Source organism: Fusarium subglutinans (assembly GCF_013396075.1).
Source record: "Fusarium subglutinans strain NRRL 66333 chromosome Unknown NRRL66333_c0000168, whole genome shotgun sequence".
Taxonomy (NCBI): domain Eukaryota; kingdom Fungi; phylum Ascomycota; class Sordariomycetes; order Hypocreales; family Nectriaceae; genus Fusarium; species Fusarium subglutinans.
The window spans coordinates 13500-41414 of NW_023502231.1; the positions used below are offsets into that span (position 1 = coordinate 13500).

General features: G+C 49.9%; 9 protein-coding genes across 9 annotated transcripts; 2 read left to right on the forward strand and 7 right to left on the reverse strand.

Moving 5' to 3' along the window:
* Positions 1-179: 179 nt before the first annotated feature.
* Positions 180-586, forward strand: FSUBG_10096 (YOS1 subunit of the Yip1p-Yif1p Complex required for transport between the ER and the Gol; the record flags this gene model as incomplete). The annotated part of the gene is made up of 2 exons (XM_036674640.1): positions 180-261; positions 402-586. The coding sequence occupies 2 exons, from the start codon at positions 180-182 to the stop codon at positions 584-586; spliced, it is 267 nt and encodes an 88-aa protein (XP_036534402.1).
* An 874-nt stretch (positions 587-1460) lies between these two features.
* FSUBG_10097 (ubiquitin thiolesterase) lies at positions 1461-3944 on the reverse strand (the record flags this gene model as incomplete). The annotated part of the gene is made up of 4 exons (XM_036674641.1): positions 1461-3459; positions 3516-3529; positions 3626-3772; positions 3906-3944. 4 exons carry the CDS (start codon positions 3942-3944, stop codon positions 1461-1463), a joined length of 2199 nt encoding a protein of 732 aa, XP_036534403.1.
* A 4772-nt stretch (positions 3945-8716) lies between these two features.
* Positions 8717-10010, reverse strand: FSUBG_10098 (phosphate transport mitochondrial; the record flags this gene model as incomplete). Its single annotated transcript, XM_036674642.1, has 3 exons — positions 8717-8788; positions 8860-9654; positions 9735-10010. 3 exons carry the CDS (start codon positions 10008-10010, stop codon positions 8717-8719), a joined length of 1143 nt encoding a protein of 380 aa, XP_036534404.1.
* Positions 10011-11237: 1227 nt separating this feature from the next.
* On the forward strand, positions 11238-11848 carry FSUBG_10099 (cystathionine beta-synthase; the record flags this gene model as incomplete). Its single annotated transcript, XM_036674643.1, has 2 exons — positions 11238-11324; positions 11423-11848. The coding sequence occupies 2 exons, from the start codon at positions 11238-11240 to the stop codon at positions 11846-11848; spliced, it is 513 nt and encodes a 170-aa protein (XP_036534405.1).
* A 428-nt stretch (positions 11849-12276) lies between these two features.
* FSUBG_10100 (uncharacterized protein) lies at positions 12277-12907 on the reverse strand (the record flags this gene model as incomplete). The annotated part of the gene is made up of 2 exons (XM_036674646.1): positions 12277-12783; positions 12854-12907. The coding sequence occupies 2 exons, from the start codon at positions 12905-12907 to the stop codon at positions 12277-12279; spliced, it is 561 nt and encodes a 186-aa protein (XP_036534406.1).
* Positions 12908-14715: 1808 nt separating this feature from the next.
* On the reverse strand, positions 14716-16002 carry FSUBG_10101 (C-3 sterol dehydrogenase 3-beta-hydroxysteroid dehydrogenase; the record flags this gene model as incomplete). The annotated part of the gene is made up of 3 exons (XM_036674647.1): positions 14716-15340; positions 15393-15663; positions 15801-16002. 3 exons carry the CDS (start codon positions 16000-16002, stop codon positions 14716-14718), a joined length of 1098 nt encoding a protein of 365 aa, XP_036534407.1.
* Positions 16003-20750: 4748 nt separating this feature from the next.
* Positions 20751-21735, reverse strand: FSUBG_10102 (F-actin-capping subunit beta; the record flags this gene model as incomplete). Its single annotated transcript, XM_036674648.1, has 3 exons — positions 20751-21142; positions 21214-21641; positions 21707-21735. 3 exons carry the CDS (start codon positions 21733-21735, stop codon positions 20751-20753), a joined length of 849 nt encoding a protein of 282 aa, XP_036534408.1.
* A 1101-nt stretch (positions 21736-22836) lies between these two features.
* On the reverse strand, positions 22837-24286 carry FSUBG_10103 (uncharacterized protein; the record flags this gene model as incomplete). The annotated part of the gene is made up of 4 exons (XM_036674649.1): positions 22837-23418; positions 23469-23599; positions 23657-23944; positions 24007-24286. 4 exons carry the CDS (start codon positions 24284-24286, stop codon positions 22837-22839), a joined length of 1281 nt encoding a protein of 426 aa, XP_036534409.1.
* Positions 24287-25307: 1021 nt separating this feature from the next.
* On the reverse strand, positions 25308-27355 carry FSUBG_10104 (autophagy 22; the record flags this gene model as incomplete). The annotated part of the gene is made up of 2 exons (XM_036674650.1): positions 25308-26968; positions 27055-27355. 2 exons carry the CDS (start codon positions 27353-27355, stop codon positions 25308-25310), a joined length of 1962 nt encoding a protein of 653 aa, XP_036534410.1.
* Between the last annotated feature and the right edge of the window lie 560 nt (positions 27356-27915).

Sequence of the window (27915 nt, forward strand, 5' to 3'; positions counted from 1 at the left end):
TGGAGCTCTAGGTACCGTTCCAGCCACAATTGCAAAAGGTACGTACCTCGAACTGCAAGTCCTTGAGAGGGACGGAACGGGATAGTTACACATCATCGCTAACTAACTACTATACTACCTCAGCTGCAACCAAGACCACCATTCTCAAACCTTTTTGACCTTCAGCGCCGTCGCCCAAAATGTGGTTCTTTGGCAGTTTCCTCTACGGTAACAATCCTCCTGCTCCCCTTATCCAGAGCGCAGCCGCTAATATAGATTTCAGTTTGTATTCTACTCATCAACGCCGTCGCTGTCCTTTCCGAAGACCGTTTTCTTGCGCGCAGTACGAAATCCTCCCTCCCTTTTCGAGCGAGTCTACATAGCCCCGCGAATCTCATATCTGACCTGTCCTGTCCTCCCAGTCAATCTCTCTCCCGCTTCTTACGACCCTGCGTTCGGCGCTGGCCCCGATGCCAGCGTCAAAGCCAAGATCATCAATCTCATCGCGAGTGTCCGAACCATCATGAGGAGTACGTTCAACGCCCAAACTCACAACCACCCAAACATAACGAGCTACTACTGCGCCTTTTGCAACACGAGGAACTAACGTAACAGCAGTGCCACTGATCTTTGTCAATTCCGTTATTATCCTTTATGAGCTCATACTTGGTTGATTCGCCGAGTGTCACATACGAGGCACAGTTGTAAAAAGAGGACACGGTAGACTATTCTAGGCATCAATGGAGTCCGGCTAATCTTGGAATCGGAGTTTTTTGTTGTTGATATGGATCACGGGAGACTATGCTTGTGAGTACTACTCTTTGATATGAATACGATATGGAACGAGGCAGGACAAGATGCGGAACCCTCTTCATGATATGGTAGTGAAGGTAATTTATTGCCTACGTGTAATGCCGAACTGAAAATACATATAATGTGTCGGACGTCATCTCCTCAGTTCGCTCATAGGCGTCTGATCTTACTCGAAATATACCCAAATAGCTAAATGCATAGAGGCCTGTCTGAGCCCACGAGGGCTTCCGAACAAGACCTCCAAGTACCTATGTATAATACAACTGCCACGCTATGGGTGGTCTTGTTCGGCTCTCGGTCAACATTTATCGACCAAGCAAGCCCATGCGAGCAGCAATAACCAAGTTTGCCTTCTGCTTAATGCACCCGTGTTCCATCTTCTGCTTGGTACCTCCTGTAATTAGGCCTTCTTGCCTTCGCATAATGCAGGCTATGGCAAACCTGTTGTTTTCCTGAGACCAAGGACAGCCAAATGCCAGAGACCCGAATGCTGAATGCTTTTGAGGACCACCGTCGCCTTATTATGCTATTTGTCTCATGCAGTGAGTGCTTCATTCAAAGCGCATGGGTATCCTGCCATCCACTAATACCCCCTGGCCACAAACATGTAATACATTTCAAGCTCCCCCTTCCCATATGTAGACGTGATAGTCAAGTGCATGTTGGAATTACGAAAGTAAATTCGTGCTCTTTTTACGTCCCAAGCTGAAGCTGAGGCGATCCTTGAGCTTGTCGTGTTTATCACCTGCATCGCCGTTAGGCGTATCAGGCGTTTGCCCACCCGATTTGTCTTTGTGGAAAAGCGAGAAACTTCTCCTTGACATTGACTTGCTGCCACGTTTGGTTCGGTCGAGTATTCCATTGCTCTGAGGTGTTCCGTTTTCTTTCTTTCTCGATTCCTCTTCTTGTGCTGCAGACTTCTTACTGGCTTCCAACACTTTGGCTAGTTCATCGTTCTCATTTCGTCGTGCCTGTATCGCTTTGTAATTGTCTTCTCTTCGTTTCTTTCCGTCAACCTTGGCCTGTTTCTCTCGCTCCTTTTCCGCGACTTTCTCGGCCTTCTCAGCAGCTTCGCGCTCCTTCTTCTCCCGCTTCTTGTCCTCCTTCGATTTGGCTTCTTCTTTCTGCGTAGTGACACGAGCCAGGCCATTTGTTGCAGCTGCAGCGGCTGCAGGGGGCGCAGGATCCGGTTGGGGAGCTGAAGGCATGGCTGGTGCCGTACTGGCATGGGCAAGATTTGCCATCGACTCGTGACGCGTTAGGGGTGACATGGGCTGCGTTGCTTGCCGTCTCAGAGGCGCCGTGTCTGATTTGTCCCCGTTCTCCTGAGCTAGATTGGCTGCTTCGCTAGCGAGTTTTACCTCCTCCATGCCCTCCTTCTCTTGCTCTTCTCGCACTTTCTCGAATGTTGTTTCCTGGTAAAATAAAACGTAGGCGGTTGCCATCCCTGGCTTGTCACCGAAGAAGTTGCGGACAAAATTCTTGTCCACCGGTTCAACCATCTCGTCGTCAAACAAAATCCACCCCCTGCCCGGAACCTTGATGATAGACACGTAGTGACCATGGTAGGCATTACCACCAATGTGAACCACTACCGCATACAGCTCATAGAGTCGGTCCGGGTCTTCGGCATTATCTGTCGTGTTGAACATGCGCAAGTGGTAGGGATACACGACCCTGTGAAAGAGCTTTTGCAAACGACTGTAATCTTCGGTATACTTGAACCGCTTTAAGTGGAGCGTCAAGATCTTGGGTAACCGCTTCACCTTCATTCGCTTCTCGGCCTCCTGAAGGCCACCACAATGGTCGCAATGGAACTTGTTTCTCTCACAGAGCATCTCTTCGGCTGAAAACTTCCTTAAGCAAGATGTCACTGACGAATGCTCTTCTAAGTCAATGGACAAATCGAGAAATGTCTCATCGCGCCGAGAAGCAGTCTCGCAAGTTAAGCACTTCGTTTCTGATGTGAGAACGCCCTCAAAAATGTCATGGACCCATCCTGTTGCTGGGGAACCTGACCCAGCTACGTGATTTACCATGGCAGATCCAAGAGCATGTCCCACTGAAGTTGCCAGACCATCAATGCCGTCAACTGGGGCCTGCAACTGCATCTGGCGAGCTGTGCTCTCAACGCTGTTGATGACATCATTCAACACTAAGCCGTAGAACTCATGAGCGTCTTGGTGCATTGAGTTTCGAAACATTTCATTGTCGCGCTTGAATATCTCGAGGAATCGTTGGGGGCTGAGGACTCCTGTGTGGGTGTTGCTTTCCAGCAATGCCAGAAAAATGTCCTTAAGTCCAGTAAATGTGCACTCATTCATGCCATAAGAAGTGGCATTCTCTCGTGCCAATTCCAGGATAGGCCCTTTGATCATGGCTTGTTTCTTCTTGTATTCGGGGGTATCAGGTTTGTCTTCAGGTCGAACGCCAACCTGTCCAGGCAACTGTTGATTCATGGCCTGTCGTTGCTTGATCACTTGGGATGTACTCAGGCCTTTTTGTTTCGGCAAGGTCTCGACAGGGTCGGTCGGTGGAGGTCTGATAGTGATGGGAACCTTTGGTCGGCTGCCGTTTGTCTCCGAGGGCATAATCGGGGGGTAATTGACAACATTGTTCCTGAAGGATTCGGAATAAAACAGAGCCTGAACGATCGAGTTGCAGTAGCTACACAAAAAGTCAGCATCGTGATATGGCTGTGTGATGTCTCACCAAATCCGTACCATGTGTTCCCAAACTGTTTTCACGTTAGCCTAGTTCTTGCGATGGTAACGTATCGACGACGATGAAAAATAACAGTAGCTCGGACGGGAGTAGGTAGGGCTCGACGTACATTCTCGAGGCCGAAAAAGCGATCGGCGCCGTCGTCTCGAAGGGGAGCTGCATTCTGGAGCATCTTCTCGAGCGGCGTGAGGTCGAGCACGGGCTCTTCCTTCTTCTTCGCGACAACATCTTGCTTGTTGGGTGTAGTGGTCGTGGCCTATGAACCGAAAGCGAGAGGGATTTTGTCAGTCATGAAGAAGTAATCTTGGCGCAACTTAGAGTGAGCGAGAGGAGATGGGGTTGGGACAGTTCAGGGCAGAAATGGAACAAGGAGCGAGTCCAAGACATACAGTGCCAGAACCCTTTATTTTGTTGAAAAAGCCGGCCATGGCGATGTCGTGGTCTCTCTAGTTAGAGCAGGTAATTCAGTCGGAAAGCCGTGGATGGGTGAGCCGATCGAGGGACGTTATCAACACCGACCCGCACGCAACAGCTGCGCAGCAGCAGCACTCAGCGAAGACGATCGCAATTGAGACAAGTGACCATTCGCGAATGGGTTCGTATCTTCTGAAATGGCCAAAGAGTCGCGCAGGACGGGAAAAGTTGAGAAATCGCAAGCCAAGTCGGTTTTAGAGTTGCCGGTTGTGAGCGAGGATGGATTATGGCGCTGGTGTTGGCTGCTGGGCGTCCTGGGGAAAGCGAGGTGCGGGTATGTGGCGTGGATGCGATAGCGCCGGAGGGAACTACTTGCGGTGATCTAAAAGCCGAACCGGAGACAAGAGGCAATCGATGGTCTTGACTGAGAGAATCAGATATAGGTCGTTAGCAAGCGAACTCAAATACACTTTGAGATGGATGCAAAAGAGAGGTGTCAAGTTGCTAAAACTGCAAGAGAGAAAAAAGGCAGGCAAGACAGCTACCAACTGCAGAAAGACTGACTGACTGCCTTACTACCTACACCTTAGGTAGAACCACAGGCGCAGTCAAGGTAGGGATGAAGGGTGGCGGGAGGATGTCCTAGTACAGTAGAGGTCGAGTCCGGGGGAAGTAATAGTGGAGGAGGAGTGACCTGGACCCAGGTCAGGTTCAAGAAGGAGAAGGATGGATCAGTGGCCTCGTGGTTGGATGGCGCCGTGCCCCAACACGGTAGGTGCTGTAAGCTTGTGAGGTCCTACCTACTAACTCAAGGTATGTTATCGATGTTTTGGCTAGGCATGTGTCTTTTCGCAGGATTGCACTTTTCAACGGTGCTGAATCATGTGTAACGTGGACAGTACATAACGGTCTCTTGGGCAGAAGAAGTCATGATGAGATTAGAGCCTAAATAAGCCGACTATGGGTACGTACAGAGCCCGTTGACAAAGCCCACCCGGATACTTCCTCTTTGGCGCACAATTATTCAACAATGTTGACGACAATGGTTGGATAATCTTAAGTGATCGATACCTCCATCAACGTTCTACAGCCGGAAGTGTTGCCGTCTCGACTCTCCTCGCCTGCATCGAGCTACGAACAGGGCCCAGCTCGCGCAAACCCCAGTTTGCCTAGACCACCGAAGCCCCCAAATGGCCCCCTCCAACTCACTAGGCCGTCATGATGGTGCCTCGCGAGTGGGTCCCCCAGAAAATACCATCCCAGAATCAGAGCTAGAAACGGAGCGCGTTAACTCGATTGCTGTGTCCTTGTTAGGTCATAAGGTAGACACCGCCCTCGGGTTTTCAGGAGCTGCTTGTCCAAAGAGCTGGTGGTTTACCGCTGTCAAGTGTTTTTGATCACATGAGATGATATCTCCGCCTTTGCTCGCTAAAGTTGCTAAACGATATCATTGTTGAGGAGGGTCCTGCTTGGGTTTACGTTTACTGGGGTCCAAGGCCTGGCTGAAGATTAAACGTGGCGTGGACGGCTGATAGACGCCAGACAGTGGCCCCATGTCTGGGATCCATTGGCTGTTACGGCAGAGCCAAACGCTACCAGGGCTAAAGTAACGACATGGATATGGAGTTTGGAACAAGCTTCGGATTGACCACTGCGAGACATCGAAACGAATCTGAGTGAGAATTGGATGATGAGCTTAAGATATAAAAGCAACCATGATGGGCTCTTCAAAGCACAGATGGGAATTACTTCGATGGAATTGGGTTGATAGCCCCAATGGAAGCTGCGATCCAAGCTCTGGGTCTGTCTGACCCTTTGGTTTAGCTGGAGGTAGAATTCGTTAGGCAAGGTTCCATCGGAGGAGCATCGACCTTGTCTCCTGCATCCCCTCCCATCCAATCTTTGAAATCGTTAACGGCAAGACCGATGCAAATGACAGTTACCTGTTTCTAAACCAGCAAATAGACTTCTTCCACGATAACTACAGAAAGCGAAAATTCTTCATCTTCTTCCCCTCTGACATCGATGGTTAACATCTAAACAGCTCACACCGGCATTGATCACCGAAAACTCCTCGCACATGTTCCCGGTTCGTTCTGCACTAGCATTTTACCCCAACGGTTTTTGTGATTCGAGAACACTGTTACGATTCGAGGGGGGTCATAATAGCACAGGTACGAAAAATGTGTTAACTGCCTTTAGCCGCAACCAACGACCAGTTCTAAACTCTAGCGGGTGTAGGTATTCGAATCTCGTCATGACATCGCCAATCTAAGCACCAACTTACACTGCTGCTGTAGATGCGGTAAATAACGAACAGCGCCACAACTATTCGGCTACAAAGCCCCCAGCCAGGATAACCTGCGAACCCCTTGTACCACGAGAGGTCATTACCCTTTCATAAGTATCACTTTTAGCCGACCTAAAGACGACGACTCTCAGTTTCTGACGGGAGGCTGAAAATGATAGAGCTTTCAGCACTCTACCACAACCGGACGCCGGGGGAGGCCAGCCACCGCCAAGTCGGATACATTTCTTGGATTCTGTGATGCTGACTACAGCAACAATCGCCTCACTGGAATATCCTTGGCCAACCTTCCAGGGTGGACGCTATCCGATATGTCTGTCTTGTTCCTGAGGTGGGCTGGACTAGTTAGACTGTGATCCTCCCTCCAAGATGTCATGTCTAGGTGGTCTTGGATTGCTGGCACAGCATTTCCGTTTGGTGGAAATGTTTGTCTTGTCTGTAAAGATGTCTCATCATGCAAAGCTACGCGCTCTTTATTTGGAGCATTGATCACAGGCGCTCCCTTCTGTCATCCTCCTTGGACAGAGCAAAAAGCGAGGCAAGACCAGATTCACTCCCTGGTCAAACCCCTGCTCCTTGGCATTGTTAAATATCAACGAATATGGAAGCTTACTGACAAATGACTAGTTCTCTAGCTCCTCTGGATTCCATCACTTTTGGTCATCTATGAGGAGAACTTCAGCATTGAACACGGATACTAAATACAGCTTCACTGTGTTATTGATTAGGTCGCCTTTACCATGAAAGTTCCATAACTCATCGACATTGATGCTCACCAACCGAAGACAACCCCTCATTCGAAGCGTTAGTTAGACACGGATTGTGGGGTTGCCATGCGGCACATCCCCCGTACCCACCCTGCAACTGAACTGTCACCAATCACTAGATCACTCGCTCACAACCGTGTTGACGGTATCCTATCAGTTTGGTCTGCCTCCCATCCTGATCGCCATCAGTCGGCCCGTTACTGCTGATTGTATGTATGCCTTCTTATGCTTCGAATGAACAGATACTGGAAATAGCAAGACAGCAGATGGTCTCCTGACTGTGTCCATCCAATCCAAGGGATATGACAGCCTGTGTTGGCAGGTTGGCTAAGAACTTAGGTACGGACCGACAGTCCTTATTTATCTGTGGATATCCGGGTTGCTCTCACGTGCGTCGGTCCCGGAAATGTTGCTGGCTGTTGTCTAGCTGTCTTGGATATTGGGTCATCTCACCGCTGTTGGTTGGCTGACTGACCAACAACCAGAACAATCAATCCCTCGGCATACCATCTTCTCCGACCCGGCCCAAGTGGATATTCTTCTCCAGTCTTCATTAATTGATGAAGCCAGTGTTGCCAGTCCATCCTGACTGTGTTAGTTCCTCGATGCTGGTCCAACGTTAGGTAGCAGTGAGGGAATATAGAATATCGGCGAACCATTGTTACGCCTATGGCTAGTGATGATGCCACCCAAACTGCAACTGCACCAAGGGGAGAAGTGTTCTGGAACAAGCGTCAGTTCCACTAGCTCTCTGTAGTTTCGTAACCGGCCGCGCATCGCATTGCATTAACGCACACAAACCGCGCCGTTCCCCGCGGTGCCCACCCATCTCGATCATGTACCATGACGGCATTAGACGTGCCTGTTTGGGCAAAGTCCTCGATTCCCTTCACCAAAAGTAATACCAATTTCACTCTCATAGACAGAGCCTCTCACTGTAGCTCCGATGTTGAAAACAGCTAATGTCAAACAGAGTTATCAAACGCTGGACATGATATGAGGGCTGATATCGTGGCATTAGTGTTGATATCCATTCCGCTAAAGTGACCTATGGCATCAGTGCCTTGTCAAGTAATCAGACCTTCAGCCGGAGATGTAATGCCGGTATACCAGACCCTCTTTTGTCAGCTCGCTCAGGTTTCCATACAATCATGAACCAAAAATGTGAGCGGCACAGCCGGCTTTCGTTGTAGCATACAGATCTCACTGCAGAGGGCCAGGTACTGTATTATTGGACATAGCGTCAAGGAAAACGAGTCCACGTCCCTTGGCGATTATCACTTTGTCCGGCTGCAAGCTTTAATGTCTCTTTCAGATCGCCCATGCAAGAAACTAACGGGATGACTTATAAATCCCTCTCACGGATCGAAGTAGACCAAGGGTGGCATGCTTCCGTCTACACCATGCTTCCGTCTACACCATGCTTGCTGTACATAGCTGCTTGAGACCCAAGTCGTATTGATAAGCTGTGTGTTCCCAGGGTTCAGGCAGGCTGTTCCACATAGATCCGACCATCCCGATGATAGATATCACTCAGTCTGTTGCTTGGGGTCCAGCATTCTCGTAGAAATGGGTTGTTCATTGGCCTATCAACACTGTCTCTTGCTTCCGAACCACCTGAACGAACAGAAAACGACTACACACCAAAAAGTCCCCAACAACTGTGGCACAAGCGACTCATATGCAATTTTGTAAGGGGAGCCAACGTAGCCTACTCCTGCTTCTGGGCTGGAGGTGGAGCACCGCCAGTGGTAGGGAGACCCATAAAGATCTTGAAGTAGTCCTTCACGAGGTGTTAGTAGACAATTCCGAAGGTATATCCAGTCACCGTCGAGACTGCGCAGGAGTACTTACATAGATCATCCACTGAAGTCCGGTAAGAGTACCGATCATGACAATTCGCACGGGGAGACCATTCCACAGGCCTCCGAAACCAATGTCTTTGTATATCCTGCTCATGGCTCCGCCGAAAGCCTCGCCAGGTTGACGGTTGGAATTTAACTTGCTGACCATAACATCGGCAGGGTGGGAGACGATGGCGCACAAGATACCGGCCAGATAGCCACCAGTAAAAGAGACACCAGTCTGTGCAGCCTTGCTATAGTCACTCTTTTGCCCGGGCAGGCGATCGTAGATCATCTCAACGATGGTTTCAAACGAGGCAAACTTCATCATTGTATAGGGGATTTGGCGACCCCATAGCGGATACAAGCCTTTGTATAGGCCAGCGACGCCTTCCTTGCCTGTGATAGTGCTGATGCCTTGGACTGTTCCCGTGTAGGGGTTAGGGATCGAGCCTTGCATACGGACCTTGACGGCTTCGAAGGGGCAGAGGGCAAGATCAGCGAGAAACTCAGCGGAGGCAGAGGCTGCAAGATAAAGACCAGTCTTGTACTTATGCGCGGCCTCGGGACCAGCCATATCAGAGTACGTTTTCTTGAAATATTCGTACCAACCATACTTGAAAGCGCCTTGGGCAGAGTAGCCAAAAAGGGTTGGACTCCAACCCGTGAAGATACCACGAACGCCTTCAGCGCGGTAGATCTTGCCCCATGCCTGAAAGTTACTGGTATAGAGTTTCGAGTCAACTTGTCGACGGGTTTTTACGAGATCCAAGGGAGTTACGGCAGCGTGAGTGAGACCCTGATTCTGATGAGTACAGTTTCTACATACTGGAAATTGGCAGACCGGGAAATGTTCCTCGGCCGAACACTGAGATGGAGACTTACACAGGCCATCAGGCCACCAAAGGTGCAGGCGGCATAGTACTTTCCAGAGTATAGCTCGATCTTTCCAGCCTTGGCTTGAGCTTTTGCGCTCGCCTTTTCAAATTCAGCCGTCGCCTCGGCGCTCAGCTCCTTGGCTTTGCCCTTAGCATCTTGTATGACGGAGGAGTAAGCGGGAAAGAGCTCAAGGCGAGCCTCATAAGGAGTACGGGGCTTTGCTGAGAGGGGACTGTAGACCGTTCCCTGGAGGACGTCCTTGGATGGGTGCAACGGGGACATTATCGCAGTCCGATGCAGGCGATGATATTCTACCAGTCCAGCGTGTTAGTGATACTCATGTAAGTCAAGGGTGGAGCTGATCAATTGATACTCTAAGCACGAGGACCACGGAGAGTGCTTGCAGTGACAAATAAGGGGAGACAAAGAAAAGGCGCAGATACAGGTGCAAGAAACATGATCTGCCCGATTGAGCCGGCTGGTGATACAATGTGACTCGGGAAAAGCGGTTGCTGCTGTTGAACGTACCTGATATGACCTTTCAGCTACAGCGAGAGCTTAACCCAGAAGCTATTACGCCGTAGTAGGTAAAGAGAAAATATCGCAGGATGATAATACGAGAGAAAGAAACCAGGAAACGTCCAAGGAAGGTTGGTGTAGTACCTTATCCTGCGGAGTTAAGGTGGTGTGTGACTTCCAATTCCGTGAACTGGGAGGATGACGCTCGTAGCAGGCACATTTGAGCGGATGGTGACATCACGCTTATCACATCTACCTTCGCGCTTTCTCATATCATCCATACCTACCAGGTATTGGACACTTCCATTGTTTTATCTCACCAATACAATGCAATCCATTCTCTGAACACTGGTTCCCATCTTAGCTCAGCCATTTGCTTCACCTTTGATACACATTTATTCCACTTAACTTAGATGGATCTCTGTTGAACGCTAATCAAGAACTCTAGCGGGAAGATCCACGGCCTGCAGATGGGGCTTGTTCCCGGAGCTGTGGAGATAAGGAAGCTAGAGCTCTGTTGCTATTCAATCCCGATGGATGATTTATTTCGACACTAGCTATAAAATACATGGGATGATAGAATAAATGAGGCATAATACCGCTCATATCTGCCATATTCCTGCCATCTCGAATCAAGCATGTTTAATTATTGAGCCGACAACAAGCTACCTATGCCCCTAGTTTTAGATTATGTAGTTGCAGTAGCACCAGTCATAGAGTCTCTTGGCTGATAGAGAAGTGTTTGTCGATTCACCATTGAAATGACCCATGTCATGATGCTAACAAAAAAGCTCCCATTTTTTCCTCTCTGCCCCACCATGTTAGAGCATTTTACGTGACCCCAATAGGTGGGTAGGTAGGTGACTGACTGTATAGAATCCTGCCCCGCGATCGCTTCAACTCCCCAACCTTTCAACTTGAATCAACTTGTGCGCCAATCACTGCCAACATCTTTTCCTTCACTGTTAGGAAGAGCTATTGTATATAAAAATGGCTACTGCTACCGCCACTGCTACCACCACAACTTCGGGTGCGACACAGCCCTTGGTTACAAAGTGGTCTTCTCGATATCGTGGGGTATGTACTTCTCATGACACCACTTTGCGCTCCGGGCCAGAGGCATATAGCTTCTATGAAGAATACAATTCCCTCGAGTTGTGTCTAATGCATCACAGGCCACTGTCGAAGATCTCGACCCCCCAGCCGCACTCTCACTCAACCCCTCCGATGCCATCTCCCTCGCCCTCATGTCCGCCTTTGAGCGCGACTACACGCACCTGACCATCGTCGACGCCGACACCCGTGCGTTACTAGGCTACATATCCATTCCTCACCTCCAGTCCCTTATCGACTCAGGCAAGGTCAAGCCTGAAGATCAGCTCTCAGCCGCCATGACACGCTTCCAGCGCAAGGGCCGTACCTACCAGGTCATCACTATGGAGACGACCCTCGAGGAGCTTGAGAACTTCTTCCGTGGCGGCGTATCTGATGGGCCGTGGAAGCAGGAATTTGCCGTTATCACGGATGAGAAGAGGAGGTTTGTCTTGGGCGTCGCGACAGTACAGGACCTCGAGGAGTTTGTGAAGCGAAGACCCGAGTAAAGTGGTTATTTTTAGCATGTGATATCCATGCCAGAACTGGGGCCCAAATACCGAGGAACAAAGGCCGCGGGAACATAGCGCAAGGAGCAAAAAGAAAACAAGAAAGAGTCAGTCAAGCATCATGGATGGGCGTTGGGGAAATAATGGCCTGAGCATCATGGGGGACTACGGCAGGCTCATAACAACCAGCCAGGCAGGAAAGCTGCTTTCAACATAGCGCAATATATGGGATAATACACATTGGTGAACACAAATGTTGTGTGGTGCGACTGGTGCATAGACACTCAGTTTAGGATGCCTTCATATCGGTGTGTCAAATTATATTTGTCTCATGAGTAACTATCGCATGAGTCACTGAGTGATTATCAAGCATTGTTATCGTCAGTCGTCTATACTAGGTCAAGTAATGTTCTGGAGCAATCCCATCTCTAAGCCTGGTAGTCGTAGATGAGCTTGGCGGTGACCTTCTTGTCACCCTTGGTCACCAAGATGTGCCTCACATATCTCCTCTCGCCGTTGATCTCCTCGAAGCCCCAGATCTGATTAGCGACCCAGCCGTTGTCGACGCTTTCAGCAATGCTCTGGATGAACTTGCCATCGCCCTCGGTAAGCCAGCCAGTCTTGAGGAAGTCCTCCTCAATTTCATCGAGAGTGACGAACCTGGATCGACCCCTGACGGCGCCGAACAGCCAGTCCGAGTGCTCACGGTTGTTGAAGTCGAGGCAGCGGTTCTCGTGAGTGCTGCTCAGGCCAGAGGCAGACTGGGTGATGTCGATGTGGGTGAAAACGTCGGTGGATGTGTTGGGGGGCTTTGGAGGGGCGCTGTACTGGTTGATTTCAAGGCTGATGGTAGCCAAGCCAATTCCCTTCCGAGTGAGGTATCCGATTCCCTGTAAGCTGAGGATAGGCTCAGAGCTGTCGGAAAGAGTCTTGTTCTATTGCGAACCACTGTCAGTGACAAAGAAACAGGGGTGCATTATGTGGAAGCGGGGGAGTGCAGCATACGAGAACCCATTTACCACTGAGGTCAGTAATGGTCTTTTCGGCGGGAGCAGCCATTGTTGTGTTGCGATTGATAGGAATATCAAAGATGTGGGTATTCGTGTAGATACTGTTTGAGGAGAAAGAGAACAACTTTGGTAGATTGTTGGTGGTGGTGGTATGGATAAGTAATAACTTAAGGCTGCGTTGCTGGCAGATGGTGGATCGAAATGACGCTATCAAGGATTCAAATCGCAGATGTATGGTCCTTCCTCAGAGTATAGGTAAACACGCCACAAATGACTTGTATTACCAACACTTTTACTGAGTGGGAAGTATAAGGTAAGGCAAGGTAAGTTCAATGTTGAACCAGACAACTGGGCCCCTCCTGGAGAGTCTGCCTTATATACCCATCTTTTGTTTGCCAACAACGAGGCTGCGTGCGTGAGTGAATGATTGCGTTTGTTTATCACAAGCAACGCCGAGAGAGGCGCATGATCGCCGAGGTCAAAAACATGGCTAGGTAATTGCAGAGCCACGTTTCATTGAATTGTGTAAAGAAGACCACGGCCCAGTTTGAGCTATCTTTCCAAGCATTTACCAAAATAGTAGGTGTTCAATTTTCATAACACAGATAGTAGGGGTGCGTCTATGAATGAATGGCTGTCTAATAGTGCGGGGGAGAGCTACGTTGAAAGAGGCTGAGCGACGATGGCACAAGACAAAAGACGAGACAGGAATCCCATTCGAAACTCGAGAGGACGGGAACAATTCGAATAAGGAAGTTGAGCCGCAAATGCGCAAACAGCTTCGGATTTGCCAAGAAGCGGACTTTTCTTTGGTCCCGGTGGGTGGCTCTGAGAGAATCCCCCCATTCATTTTACCACAACATAACTAAGGTATGCTTTTACTTGCATCATATCATGACAACTTGAGGAATATTCACCATGAACACCAAGACACGAAGTAGTTGCCCTACTCCGTGATACCTTGTACAAGTTTCACCTGTCAGTTGTCGTTGCAAATAATGACGTCTTCCCTTTCTCTCACACTCTCCCACTCACTCATCATATGATATTACCCCTTGTAGTAGGTGCTTCTTATTCGCTTGGCATGGATCTACCTATCTCACCCCAACATGTCAAACCCTCATATTATCAAAATTTCACGACGTCGACCAAGAATCTCCCCCAAAGTCTCGTCCCCGCATAGGTTGCTAATAAACCTCAATCTCCACCTTCGCATGGATACTGCGACTCCAACTTCACCATTTCGCTTCCACATGTTGCTTATTAACCATCACAAACCTCGGCTCAAGTCACGGCAAGCATTCTTTTCCATCACTTATACGGAGTAGATCCCCAGATCATCCTACCCTTATCAATACTATTTTCCATGAGCAATGCTGTGTACACTATGCCCGACATCACAAGCAGTGAAGCCCTCATTTAACATGTAACTAGTATATTCGCCTATAATTATTAGCCTATCCTCTACTCGGGTACACTCATCTCCTACGACCTTTGCCCTCCGTATCCCCCCCTAGCATCCAGGTCGTGCATGTATAGCATTTTCATCTACCTCCCCAGACATCACCATCACCTGTTGGCTGCGCCAATTCTCATCTGACACTAAATCAGCTGAAGCTCAACCCTGTCAAGTCTTGCTGGCCCTGCTCCTCATGCCGTTGGCTTTCGTCATCCCGGGTATCGTCCGTCTCTTTCCAGCAACAGGCGGGTTCTTCGCTAAGTCGAGTTCATGCAAGAAACAAGCCAAAACCAATGCGAATTTTCATCCGTGCATGCATGCATACGCACGCACGCACGCCATACAAATCATGTCATGTCACGTCGCATATGTCGTCTTCAACCATTTCCCGGCCCCGATCAAGGCCACCACTTCATCTTCTTGTAGCTCTCGATCACTTCCTCGATCAACTCCTTCGTGAGGGCAGGCTTCTTGTACTCAAAACCCAATAGTGTCTTGAGCCGCGTTCCGTCCATACTGAGGTCCGTATCCTTGAGTAATTCCTTCTCCATGAATGGAGTCAGCGGGCCCGGTCGTGTAATGCCCGCATCTGCGAGGAGGTCGGCCCATGGTCCCAGGAGCTCGTCATTAACATCGTCCACAACACTATCGAGGTTGAGTCGAGCAAATGTACTGATAAGCTGGCCCTGGAAACCTGTCTCGATCTTGAAAATATCACCAATAATTGTCGCTATGGTGCCCTGACTTGTCGCACCCTCATCCACGATGTTGAAGATGGGGATCTTGCCCATGCTGGCCTCGTCCCACTTCGCCTTGCCTGCATCAAACCATGCTGCGATTTCCCACAAAGCCCGTGTTACATCGTCAATGTGTGCTGTGTTAGTTCGGAGGTCCTTGGTCCAAAGCCACTTCATTTCGTCTTCAAGGTGTTGATAAGTGCGAGCCATGCACAATGCCGTCGCGACCCACTGAGAGGCATAGGGTCCATAGACGTGCGGTAAACGCACGATGATGAGGTTCAGGCTGCACTGTGCATTAGCGAATTGAATGCTCAAAAGTCATGGTCTCACTATACCCTTCAATTTTGGAGAGCTCCTCCTCAGCCTGCAGCTTAAACACAGCAATCCGGTTCCAAGGTTTGATTTTATCTCCCTCTTTGCTTGGTGATGAGTCGGACTTGTACACCATGCCTGTGCTCAGCTCAACAAAGGCCTTGACTCCTCTTTTGGCCGCCTCTTTGCCCACTGCAATGGAAAGGTTCAACGATCGAAGCTTGTAGACCTCATCCTCCTGTGAGTACCTCGTCTCACCTCCACAGTTAAAAACATAGTCCCATTGTTTTCCATCTGGTCGGTCAAAAATTCGTGCCAATCCTTCTGGAAAGAGGGGAAACATATAGTTAGCCAACTAGTCATACATAAGGCAGCCACCTGCACCAGCAAGCGGGGCTGTCAGCAACAGAGTAAGCAGTGTAGAAACTCACCAGGTCTACTGGCATCAGCCTGCATGAATTTGTCTTGTGAGCAGGCTTCGGAGAACTCAGGAGCTAGCCATGCGAGTTGAGGCAGGACTTTGTCAACGAGCCTCACATCGGAAGCGAGCTCGTTCTGGTGGATATGGAGGGCCAGAAAGCGGCCAATGTAGCCAAGCCCTCCAATAATCAGGACCGAAGGCTTCTCGGCCATGTTCGTGAGAGTTATGTTGTTCGGGTCGTGATATAATCGTGCGCAAACGTGGGGTCAAGGTGACGGTGCAGATGCCTTGACGTCGGCGGCGAAGGCGATATATGGGAAGATATAGGTGAAATGAACAGCAAAACACGCTTCAGCTCTGCAGGTCTAGTGAGGTGCCTTGGCAAAATCCGCTTCTAATGTGAACGAGACGGACAAATGGTTACTGTGCGAGGAATATTGAGCCCAAGTGCCAGGACGAGATTGTTCGGCTTCAGGGGGTAGAGGGTTGTAGCTGAGTGAATGGAAACCGGCCAATAGGTCCCACGGGGTGCCGAAGGTGGACGGATTTGCGAGACTCGGTGAGATTTAGCGTTGGTAGAAGCGAGGTGATTCGGGTTTCTCGTGGATAGAGAGCGGGCTGAGCAGTGACCTAGCACAGTAGTTTGATGGAGAGGAGGGCCGTAACCTGGCATGGAGTCACGCAAGTAAGTATATATTAGGGCGCCATGGGGCAAAGGAAGTGCTTGGTTCGGACATACAGTAGCACTGATCTAGCACTTTTTATATCGAGCCCCAAAAGTGCTGGTGCGGCGACGGCGTAGAGACGATGTGCGGGAGCAAAGGGGAACAAGTTTGATCCAAGGCGGGAAGGCAACGGGAGGACGGACGGAAGACGGAACCAGATGGGCGGGATGGTATAGGATGGGAGGTGGGAGTGGAGGGAAACACGATCAACAGATGTAGCAATTTCAACTTTGCGAGGGCACGAGGCGACGCACCAACCGCTCTCTGAGACGAGCGATGGATAAACAGGGGTCTGAACTAATAAAGTCAAGAGACCCAACTTTGGATCAAATCTTTCTTGAACGAGGCCACACGACCGAGCCTGCTGAGGTGAGCTTGGAAAGAAATAGCTAGACCCTTGGGGCCCTCGAAATTCCGTCGATGAGGGGTGGACTTGATGGACTGAAGACGTCGTGAAGTGGATCTCTTGTTGAGAAAGTTCGAAGGGGAGAATCGGCCAGTGTAAGAGTGAGTGGGATGCAATGTGGACTCCTTTTCCAGCAAAAGGGGCCCAAGTCTTGATGCTGGCTGCTCTCTAGTTTAATGAGGGGCGTGCTGTGGGTTTATGGGCGTGAAAGGCCCTGTCGAAAAGCTCGATATTGTGCCCTACCGAATATCAGGCACCAAGAAGTTTGCTCATCTTATGTGTATTCCATCAGCTGGTTCTGAGACTGAGACTCATGTTTCACAGTATTTCGTGGGTGGCCATCCCTTCTTTTATGCCCTAATATTGACTAAATGCTATACATATCTGGGCAGTTTGCGGTCATGCATGTATAAGATGCACGGCAAACCAAAGGGAGCCGTGGCCTGAAAGATGAGTTAGAATGCATATGTGGGTGGCTTGTGGAGGGGTCTTTCTACTTCCATGTACATGTACAGTACATGGGTAAGTTGTGTCAAGAGGGAGCCCACTCCCATCAGTCCATTCCTAGTCTCAGGTCAAGGTTCTGGGCGGAACAGTCTTTTTTGTGGTTTGAGCTGAGGTCCATTGCTGTTTTGTTAACTCGAGATCGGCTCAAATCTCTCATCTTTCCCATCAGTTCCTCAAAAAAGACTTGGCAGGAGGCTGACTTTGACACTTCAAAGAAGCGAGTCAGGGCCAAAGAAGGCTTGGAAGTGCTGGGTCGGTGGGGGGTAGCCGTGCCGTAGCTGGCGGAGACGCGATGCGAATTGGCGGTCATGCGGCTGGACAGTTACTGTAATTAATTCAGAGCTGCAGGACGGATTTGCAGGGTGTCCCGTTCATCATATCGCCGGCCTAGCACCTAGCTACCGAGCCTGTAGTGGGCCTCGATGTTCGTCATTGTCACTGCGACCAGGGACCAGGGACATGCCGAAAGAAGGGACTAGGGTCAAGGGTCAAGGAGCATGACAGCCGCCGTCCTTGCCTGAGACTACCATTATTACGGAGTGACTAGGTCTTTGCATTTTCTTGTACTCACTCTGAGAGTTGTCAACAGCTTGACATAGTTCAAGTCGAGCCGAGCGAGAACTGCAAACCTGCGAGAGAACTTTTCGTTTGTGATATATATCAGGCGACGGTTTCGCCTGCTTGTGAGCACCCAGTCATAAAGTATCTGGTCAGACTGACCTCATGGGTGGTAATTACCAATACTGTTGAACGATATAAACTCATTACCCCATGGGTAAGGGCCGAAAGAAAGAAGAAGAAACTCAGCACTTGGTTGGCGAGGGCGCTTAATTCTTGAGATCAATATCTGGCGGCCAGCATGGCGCAAATCATGCTTTAGGTGTCACTTCCGAGTCCACATAAACGACGAGGCTTATTTTGGTCATGCCACAGTTCCGAAGAATGCCATGATGCCAGACTGTTGCTTCAAGACACCAGGCTAAAACTCCTTCGTGAGGGTAAATTGGCGATATATCGACTGTCACTTAATACGTCCTGTGCATACATACAGTGCAGCAGAGGCCTGATTTTAGCGCTGGGTGCCGGCATGTGCGCCGATCCAAGATCCCGTTCGGGCCGCCAACAGGGCCATCTTGGTCTTTCCAGATAGAACTGGAGGCGCTGTACATATGTACTGTAATCTCCATGGACAGTCAGTCAACCGACGTCGAGGTTGGACGTGCAATAACCAATTCTTGCCAGCGGTTCGCAGCTTGCGGTTCTGCCTCTGCGGCTGTACCTGAATTTCAGGGGCAGAGCACGTATCTGACAGGTGCGCATGTGGCAAGCGGCTGGAACGAGATCAGGAACAGGAACAGAATGATGCGGGGCCGTTTCTAGAATTCTTCCATTTGTGTCTCTACTAATGAAGAAAAGAAGAGGCATTAAACGAGAATTGGTGACGACTATAGTAGCTGGAATGGTGGAAAAAGTTTGTGATAGTTGATGAACTACATATTTATTATAAGGTAATTCAGAGTCTTACAACCGGCCCAAGTGTCAAGAAGAGCGCAGAAGTCACTATTATGCCTGCCTTCTCAGTCAGATTGTACCTAGGTACCGATATCCTGGGCCCTCCATGGCAAGTACCTTACCTTACAGCTGGGTACCGATCTCATGGAAGTCAGGTAGTACCGGCCTTGTAGTACCTTACCTTACTGGGAGGTAAGTGCACCTCACTCCAGCCTCACAGCGAACATGGAAAACAACATCCAGGGATCAACAATCTTAACTCTACCTCAACACTAGGATATCCTGATCAGAAGCAATTATCTTCCGTCTTCCTTTCTGGCCTATCACATAGTCTATAGACCCGCGCCATCATCTTTTCCTCCATATTCCAACACTACAGGACGGCCTCTATATAGCCTCTTCAACGCTAACGCCTAATAAATAAATAGAGCCAACACACCAAAAGCACAGCCCGAGCGCTGGCATAGAGCACCAGGGCCCTAAGATCCGTAGCTTTTGTCTGCATGTCAGATGCGCAACACAGACCTTATTGCGCCCAGGGAGTACATGGGAAAGAAGAGAAATCGAGAGTATCGTGATCCTTGTCGCTCTCAGATCACTGTTCAACATGGCCTCGGTTTACTGCCTTTCGTGTTATCGCTAGGACTTGTTCTACGATTTTAAGCGCCCTGTTCACGTCTCCTTGATCCTCTTGTTCAGTTCCCTGTCGATGTTTCACTGTCTCTGAGACTGCTGTCTATCATATCTGACATGAAAGTGGCTACTGCATCTTGCAACCACGTTCCCCATCTTCAGCCAGGCCTCAAATTCACGCCCATCTCGAGTCAAGGGTGGGCTATCCTTTTATCCCTTGGGCATTTATTAGAATGTATCAGGTACTAGGCTCAGTGGAAAGCTGCGGCAAGGTTTCTACTAACCATGCAGCCTGTCAATGTATTTCCACGGCAGTGCAGAGCATGTCATCTACCTGACTCAGAAGGTCCTGAATCCACGTCCCTAGCGCACCATGGTACTCGTATGGTGCAACTATGATAAGCCACTATTTGTCGTCTAACAGAGCATCATGGTCTCAAGACCACCTCGACGAAAAGCCGCCAACCGATATGGGCAACGATATTCACAAGATGTAGTCCTCCCGAGCCTGATGAGAGCCCACATGGTAAGAAGCTATCTACTATTCGGACATCCCACGCGGTTGACTTTATCCTCGGTCGATGTCCATGAGTTCATGGCGGGCCAGCAGGCCCATTGACTTGGGGGAAAGAACTTGATCGACGTCTAGGGTCAGGCTCGTATCAATTAATCGTGCTAGCCTATACAAGTAGGTTGGGCCAAAGTTGGCTACCTTGCTTGGGCTGTGTCGATAATATCTTGTCATCTACGGCGGATAAAAGCCTGTGAGTTACGGGAAAGCGGGCGGGTTAAGATGCTTTCAAGCTGCTCAATTACGATCGAGCACTCATGTACGGAGTAATTATTCATGAAACCAGAGCTAACGCGAGCATATCGTATTGGAATTGGACGTCCAATAAGCATGTTTCTGTGATTTCTTCCGTCATCACGGGGTTTAGCCACTGCCTGAGGATCATGCTCTATCTCCTGGTTATGGTAACGAGTCCTTCGATGCAAACGCTGGATGAAAGCAAAATGAGTATTTCAAACAATCTGCACATCTATCAAGGCTCGCTCTTAGTGCAATCAGAGGCCAATACTCGCACAGGATGACACCACGGTGTGGTACATGTATCTCGAGACAGTCTATCGAGGGACTTGCTCTTCAACATATTGAGTGAATCGGTTTGGGTGCAAATCATCTTCTCATGCTTCCGATGAGTTCACGCTGAGCCTCGCGATCCCGTGCCCCCTCGCTCAAGCTTCCAATGCTCCTGAGATCGCCCACCACGTCCTTGGCTTTGCCAAAGTACACCTCCTGCAGGAGATTGCGCATCTTGAGTTCCATATCCTCAACCAATCGTCCCACATTGGCGATGTGGCTATCATCGTTGTCAACAGGGAGATCCTGCTCAACCTGGCGTGTCATGTTGCCACTAAGGTCCATCTCGCCCAGGTTGCCACCAGCCGTAGACAGGGTCAGGATCACTGTCGATGTGAGCTTATAGTGTGTGCTTCTTCCTCGCTCAATTGCCTCGAATACATGGATGGAGTCCCATACACCTTCGGAATTGCCGCCTTGGGGGGAAGCTAAAAGGGGATATCTAGTCAGCTTTGACGGCTCCAAAACAGTTATGGCACTTGTCAGGGGAACTTCATACACTTCTTGAGAAGCACGACCCCTGCGAATCCGTCATCAAGGTTCCAGAAGTAAACACTGCTCACACCACCTTCGTAGTATAAATCGCGATAGACATCGAAGGCCTCGTTCGCCTTGACCTCCATCTTGCGAACACGTTCACTCGGAATCGCACCCTCGCCAGCGCCTTCGTTACCGCCAGCACCTACACCACCTGATCCAGCTTCATCCAGAGGAGGGTCGAATTGGTTTGACCACGGTGAGCGATAGCTGTCTCCATCGCGGTTGTAGTCGCAGAGAAGGTAGTCTCGGCCGGTCTGCTTGCAGCGGCGCACGCTTAGGGGCTGATCGACGGACGACAGAAGATCTTCGGTCAGGTCTGGAGCGATAGAGATGATGGCGTTGAGGTGGTCTGTCGTCTGCTTAGGGTTGAGACGGCGGAGAAGGTCTCTGGGGGTTGAACGGTCAGCGATACGGGGGAGGACGTCATTGCGCGGGAGGTTCGAAGTGCTTACAGAGCGGAGTCAAAGGGATCGACAGCCATTATTATGGACTTTCGAGGGCTTTGGCTACGTTAGTTGAGAGACTGTGTAAGATTGAAAGGTGGTTGTTGTTGTTCAGGTACTGAAGACGACTAGTGGTTCAGGCGGTCCTCAAGTCGAGGTGAAGCTCTGCGACGTTATGGAGTAGCGGGGTCAGGGAGCTCCGTGTGGAGTACGTACTGCAAGCCCATGTAAGTGGTAGCTAAGGTAAGCTCATGGAAGATTAGATCCTAAGGTTAGGTACCTGTTATTCCCGGCTGAGAAGCTATACAGACAGTTACGAGTCTATTACAGTTTAGGTTTAATGCAAAGGATCAATCAAGGTTGGCTGATAATCGACAGGAAACTAGACATATACCGAAATGCTTCTACCAGTTCAAGTAATAGTGTAAAACCCTACTAAGACTCTTCACCAGGTATTAAGGCTGTGAAGCCGCAAGTTACAGGAAGGAAAGTCAATTAATGGAGACAAAAAACACTTTCAAGAAACAACAAACCCTTGATGATGCCTAGCAAAGCAAAATAACACTATAGCCCAGCCCAGCCCAGAGGCAGGGAACCACCACCTTAGCACCCTAACCTCTACCCAACTCGATACCAATATAAGCTATTCGACCTACTTCCCGAGTTTCCCTCCCAGTCGGCAGGTTTCAAGGCTCTCTCCCCTTACCCATCCGGCCCCGTAGACTATACTACCTCTGCTCTTTTGCGTCGCATTTAATTGAAAATCATAGATAAATAATAGCAAAACAGACGCATCTTCCTCACCACGCGCAAGTTCCAAGACCAACCAGCCCATCTTCCAATCTCACAGCATAGCCATATTCGCCTCCAACGCCGCGCCCGTGATGTCCACCAGTGGGCGAATCGCCAAGAAAGTCACCTCGAAATTTTCACAAAAGAAACCCTAACCATTGACCATCCCGATGAGCCGTATCGAGTCTACAGCTGCGTCAGGCCATCCATATTGTCCGCAGGTCATCATTAACATGTTAGGGCACCGCATGGCCCCCCTAAGCAATGTCGAGTTGCACCTTGTAGACTCAAGGAGTCTGCTTACCGGAGCAGACTCGGGGTAGCTACGTGGTCATGATATTGAATGCTTAGTCAATGCTGGAACCACACAGCAGACAATGAGCCTTCTCGGTCCAGGTCTTGTCGCCACCCGTTACGTTCTCGCGCAGATCACGAATCTCCCATGCTGTGGGGCCGTCTTGCATCTTGAGAGTGGCTTCGAAAAGTCCCAGGTATGGCTTGGAGTCTGCAGCCTTCTTCTTGCGACCTTTCTTGGCCGATCCTTTGGCTGATGCGGTGGTGATAGATCGGGATGGCGTCGGCCCAGGTGTAGGGGTTTCTGTTTCGCGAGGTGTTTCGCGAGCAGTCTTTTTGACGTGGACGTTATCGCTTGTTTCGCCGGAGTGGACATCGATCGTAGGTTGTGTCTCTTTCTCCCCTGCGTCAGTGGGCGATAAAGGGCGCGTCGCCTCCTCGGGCTTCTCTTCCTTGACGGCCGACCCCTCGGTTCGATGGGGCTTGTCTGTTCCAAGTCGCTCGTAGACTTGCAGGAGAATTTCGTGAGCCATGCATTCGTGATGCATCCACTTCCCGCAACTCGGGCTTGTGCACCCAATCAGGGTCTTGTCAGGGTTCGCAGGAGTTTGACATTTGCACATGAGCTCAACGGACTAAATAGTCATCAGTACTTTCGGATACTAAATGAGATGTCGAGACATACCGAGAGTTGCATGTTGCGGCAGTCGTACGCTTGACGCCAATAAAGCGCGTCTTGGATCTCCTCGTCATCTGACTCAATCCATTGGTTGACGGTGACGGGTCCTGTAACACTGACAACATTGATAATGTCCACTAGAAAAAGGGTTAGTCGCATTGCAACAGAATATCGGTCAGTAATCTAGAACATACTATGATTAGAAGCGATCAGCTCATTATTGCCATGGTACGGCTGGCGGCCTTGAACGGTCTTTTTGCCGTCAAGTGTTCCGTACGGGAGTTCGTCCGGCCAGTACATCCAATAAACACGTGCATAGACGTGGTGCTCATCGGAAGCACGGATCTCGAGGATACGCGCGACCCAGTCATTATTGCTCTTCTTGTAAATACCCTTACCATCACCTTGAGCCTTCTGTTGTTCAATCGTCACCTCGTTGGCAACGTTGACAAAGCCTTCACTGTAATACTTGACACTGTTGACTGCCAAGAGTTAGCCATAAGCCCGTACAGCGGACGGCGCCGACATTTCATCGGATACTTACGGACGAAGCTGTTGTAGCGCGTCATATCTTGCCATCGTTTTCCTGGGTCGACAGTGTAGTACAGGTCCATGTTCTCGTGTGTTTTGAAATTGCCCGTTGGGGAGAAAGGGGAGATTTGAATCTGGACCCGTTTGTCGTCATCTTGGCCATCGCGCTTCCGCTTCTTGTTTTTTTGACGATCCGCCTGAGTAGCCGCAGGGCCAGTCGCGTAAGTAATCGTAAAAGGGCACTCAGCGCGATTCTCCTCCCCGACGGATCGCGATCTCTTGCGATTGCTCATTGTGGCGGTTTGATGCGGTTGGGTATGACCGCGTCGGGAGTGGAGAGAAGGAGGGGTTTGCAGAGGAACAAGGCGCGCGAAGAAGCGACGTGGAAATGGACGAAAATGTTATATAGAAATGGAAAGAGAATTGATTTGACTGGATTTTTCGATGTCGCGATCTGTGCTGAGCCGAGCCCAAGCTGCCTTTGAGCAACAAGCCGCGGCTTGCGATGATGTCCTGTGCGCAACGAAAGAGACTCGATTTGTCTGGGAGAGCAACGTCGCAATCTGCGGAAGAACTAAGAACTGAGCCAAAAGCCCAAAAGACTTGCGTCACGTGACCGAGCTGGCACTGGGGCCACCTAAACACCTAAGCTGATGGACGGAGTTCAGTCCTACCTAAGGAAGAGCGACTAGCGCCCAGCGTTAGTCAACGCGTCTGGACAAGCCTTGGCTTAGTAGCGTAGGTAGATTATTAGAGGCGCAGGGTGAGGGAGTCTTGGCGCGATTCAGTTTGGGGTTTCGGAACCTACTTACCTTAGCCCAGAGATGAAGATCGATGATAGACTCGCTAAAAGGGTAAGGGATTGGATGGGTGAGGCGCAAGTGTAAAGTTTTGAAGAGGCAAGGTTGTTTCAAGGTGGAAAGCAACAGGAAGAGTGAAGGGATTGCGAGAGAGGAAATGCAGGCGCGTTTGCGTTACATTGAGCGTAGACTTAGGCCCCGGAAATCCGTGCAGGGAAGTCCGTTTCTAGAAACTCCGATCCAATAATTCATAAAGCTCACGCGTTATTCATCGCTACCTTACCTCATATACCTTAGATATCTATATACATACTTAGTATGTAGAGCGCCCCAACTCTTAAGCAAAAAGAAGAATACTGTGGTATATTGATTAACTTGAGGTTGACATGCATTGCTGGACTTAGTTCTTTGTCTAGCACTTATAAATCGTAGCCAAATTATGATATCACCAGTCATCCAAGTAAACGCCGCCGCTATGCTACCTTATCCATCCAAGAATCAACAGCCATCTGAGCTAGGATCTTGCATGTTCATCGACAATACCATCTTCCTGCTCTCGCTGGTAGTCGGCCAGCATTCCACGACGCTCAGGCTCATGCTCATCATCGTCTGCTTCCTCCACAGGAGATCCTGCCATTGACTCGGCGAGCTTCATGCCTTCACTTCTGCCACGCTCGACGTTGATGAACCAGATCAGTGGCGCAGGAAAGCCAACCAATGCTGCCAAAAACCAGAAAGCCGGGCGAATCGTGCCAGTTCTATCAATGATAGCTCCAACGATCGTCGGGCCAAAGACACTGGATCCCTTGTCCGTTATAGCGTACAGGGCGTAGAACGCTGCCTCGGATCCGGGTGGAATAAGCTCGCCGTACAGAGAGCGGCAGTAACCACTCAGACCTCCGAGCACGACTCCATATACAGCCGCCAGTGGATACATCTCCCAGGGTTGTTGGAGGCCAAATACGCCCCATTCCTTAACAAAAGGAAGGTAGCCCAGCAAGCCGTAAAGGGGGATCAACTCAAACAATACAATGCAGACAAGAATGGTTTGATGGGCTTGGAGGTTAAAGAGCCGTGAGATCCACGACCATCCGAAGGCGCCGAATACCCCTGCCAGAGTTGAAATGACATTTATCATACCAAGCGCCCACGGCTTCATGTGGAGTTGGGTCTTAGCGAATAGAATCGCGGTAGATGACGTGGTTGCGATCGCATCGGACAGGAGAAACCATCCAGCAAGGAACAAAACGATGTCCAGGAGGCGCCTAGCCTGTTGGACCGTTTTGAAAAGGCTCTTCCATGCGTACAGTATGTACGCAAGTCCTGCCATGATGCCTTTGCGACCGTCATCAGCCAGCGGAGGCCCGGGGCGGGGCCGCAACCACATGGCGGCGGGAATAGTGAAGATGGTCCACCAAAGTCCGACCATGAATAATACGACTCGTTGGCCCCATGTGGTGTTATGCAGGGCAATGAGAACAGCAATACAGACGCATTGCAAGAAGAGCGCGGCAATATAGCCGGTACCAATTCCGATGGCTGAGATCCGCGTTGACAGTTGCAGTTCCTTGGAAGTGATTTCCGCGTGGCTTACTGTTGGTTTCAGCGTCTCGCCGCCTTCAGGCTGTAACAGAGGTGAGGTTGTTGTAACTCTTGATGCTTGAAGCTCACCCACCGAGTCATCCAAAGGGCGTGAATCGAATTCAGAATTGGCAAGATCTGGAGTATCAGTAACGTTGACCTCGATAACATCGGGATGATATCGCACAAGCAGCGGAAGAAAAGAGTTCAGTAATACAAAGGATGCTCCAAAGGATGTGTTGGAGATGACGGTCAAGAGGGCGCCGAGAATGTAGTTGTCCTTTGTAATAAAGATGTAAGACATGACGGCGAAGCTCCCAATCCAGGCGAAGCTGAGAAGAAGCTTCTTGCGGTAGTTTCCATGGTCAGCAGCGCAGCTGATGCTGACAACGAGCAGTGCTTGAATCAAGACGCTCACTGAAAATGTGTACATTGCGAAGCTTGCAGTGTTGATCTCTACTCCAAATACCCAGACAATGCATTGTCCGTCCCCCTCTTTCTTACTGTCGCTAGACCCGCATGGCGTTTTTCGGTCAGAGAGGAGCACGCCGTTCTCTCTGGCAAGGGTTTCTAGGAGGATGGGAATAAAGGAAGCTAGAGCATGCGTATCAGTAACAGGCCTTTTCGATCTCTGAATACTACGGTAGCCCAGAGACATTGCTTCACTATCGACAACCTACCAATTCCACAAATCACATACGTCTCAGCCGCAAATGCATAGGCGTACCACCCTAGAAGCTCCTTTCGACTCGTTGGGCGAGCATCATGGCCAGAGTGACGCGGCACGATTGGCCGTCGCACGTCCGCTTGGCTATTGCGAGGGCTCATATCGCCGTCGCTAGAGGATCGCTCGTCGTCGGCCTCGAAAGCAGAAGTTGCGCAAGATCTAAAGGATCGTTTCGAAATGTTAGAGAGTCCGGACCACGGTCTATGGTCTTGGAGACGTGGACGCTGAGGAAGTGGTTGAAGGTTTGGCGCCATGGTCAATGTTCGCACTCGTGATCTCACTGGGTGCACGTGATTGTCGTCACAAGGCCGAGAGCTTGAGTCCGCCCCAGGCGCATTCAACACCAGACAGAGTTCCTCATGAGATTGAAGATGGTTTTGGATTAGTAAAGAGAGGCTTCTGCTCTCGATAAGTCGTGAAGTGCGCCATGTACTCTGCCAGCAGGCGTTGAAAGACAATGGATATGTGGACGCCGACAGTCACGGTTTGTTGATCGATTATACCCCGATAAGAAGAGAACAGAGGAACAAGAAAAGACTCACAATTATTGAGTGAAATGCGCATCGTCGTATTCTTAAAACATGGCTGGCACCCAGAAGCCAAGGGCCGCGGCCATTACCGTCACATCTTGTTCATCCCATCAACTTAGGCGCCCCTCCCATGCGAAAGAGGACTAACAAGACCATAATCACGACGGGGCATCACGATGCCTATTCGCCATGTTTGGGTCTATCTTGGACAGGATCGCTGCACGTCGGCTTAATCAAGGCTATCTGTGACGATCCATGGGCTATTCAGGCTCTTATCAGGGTCT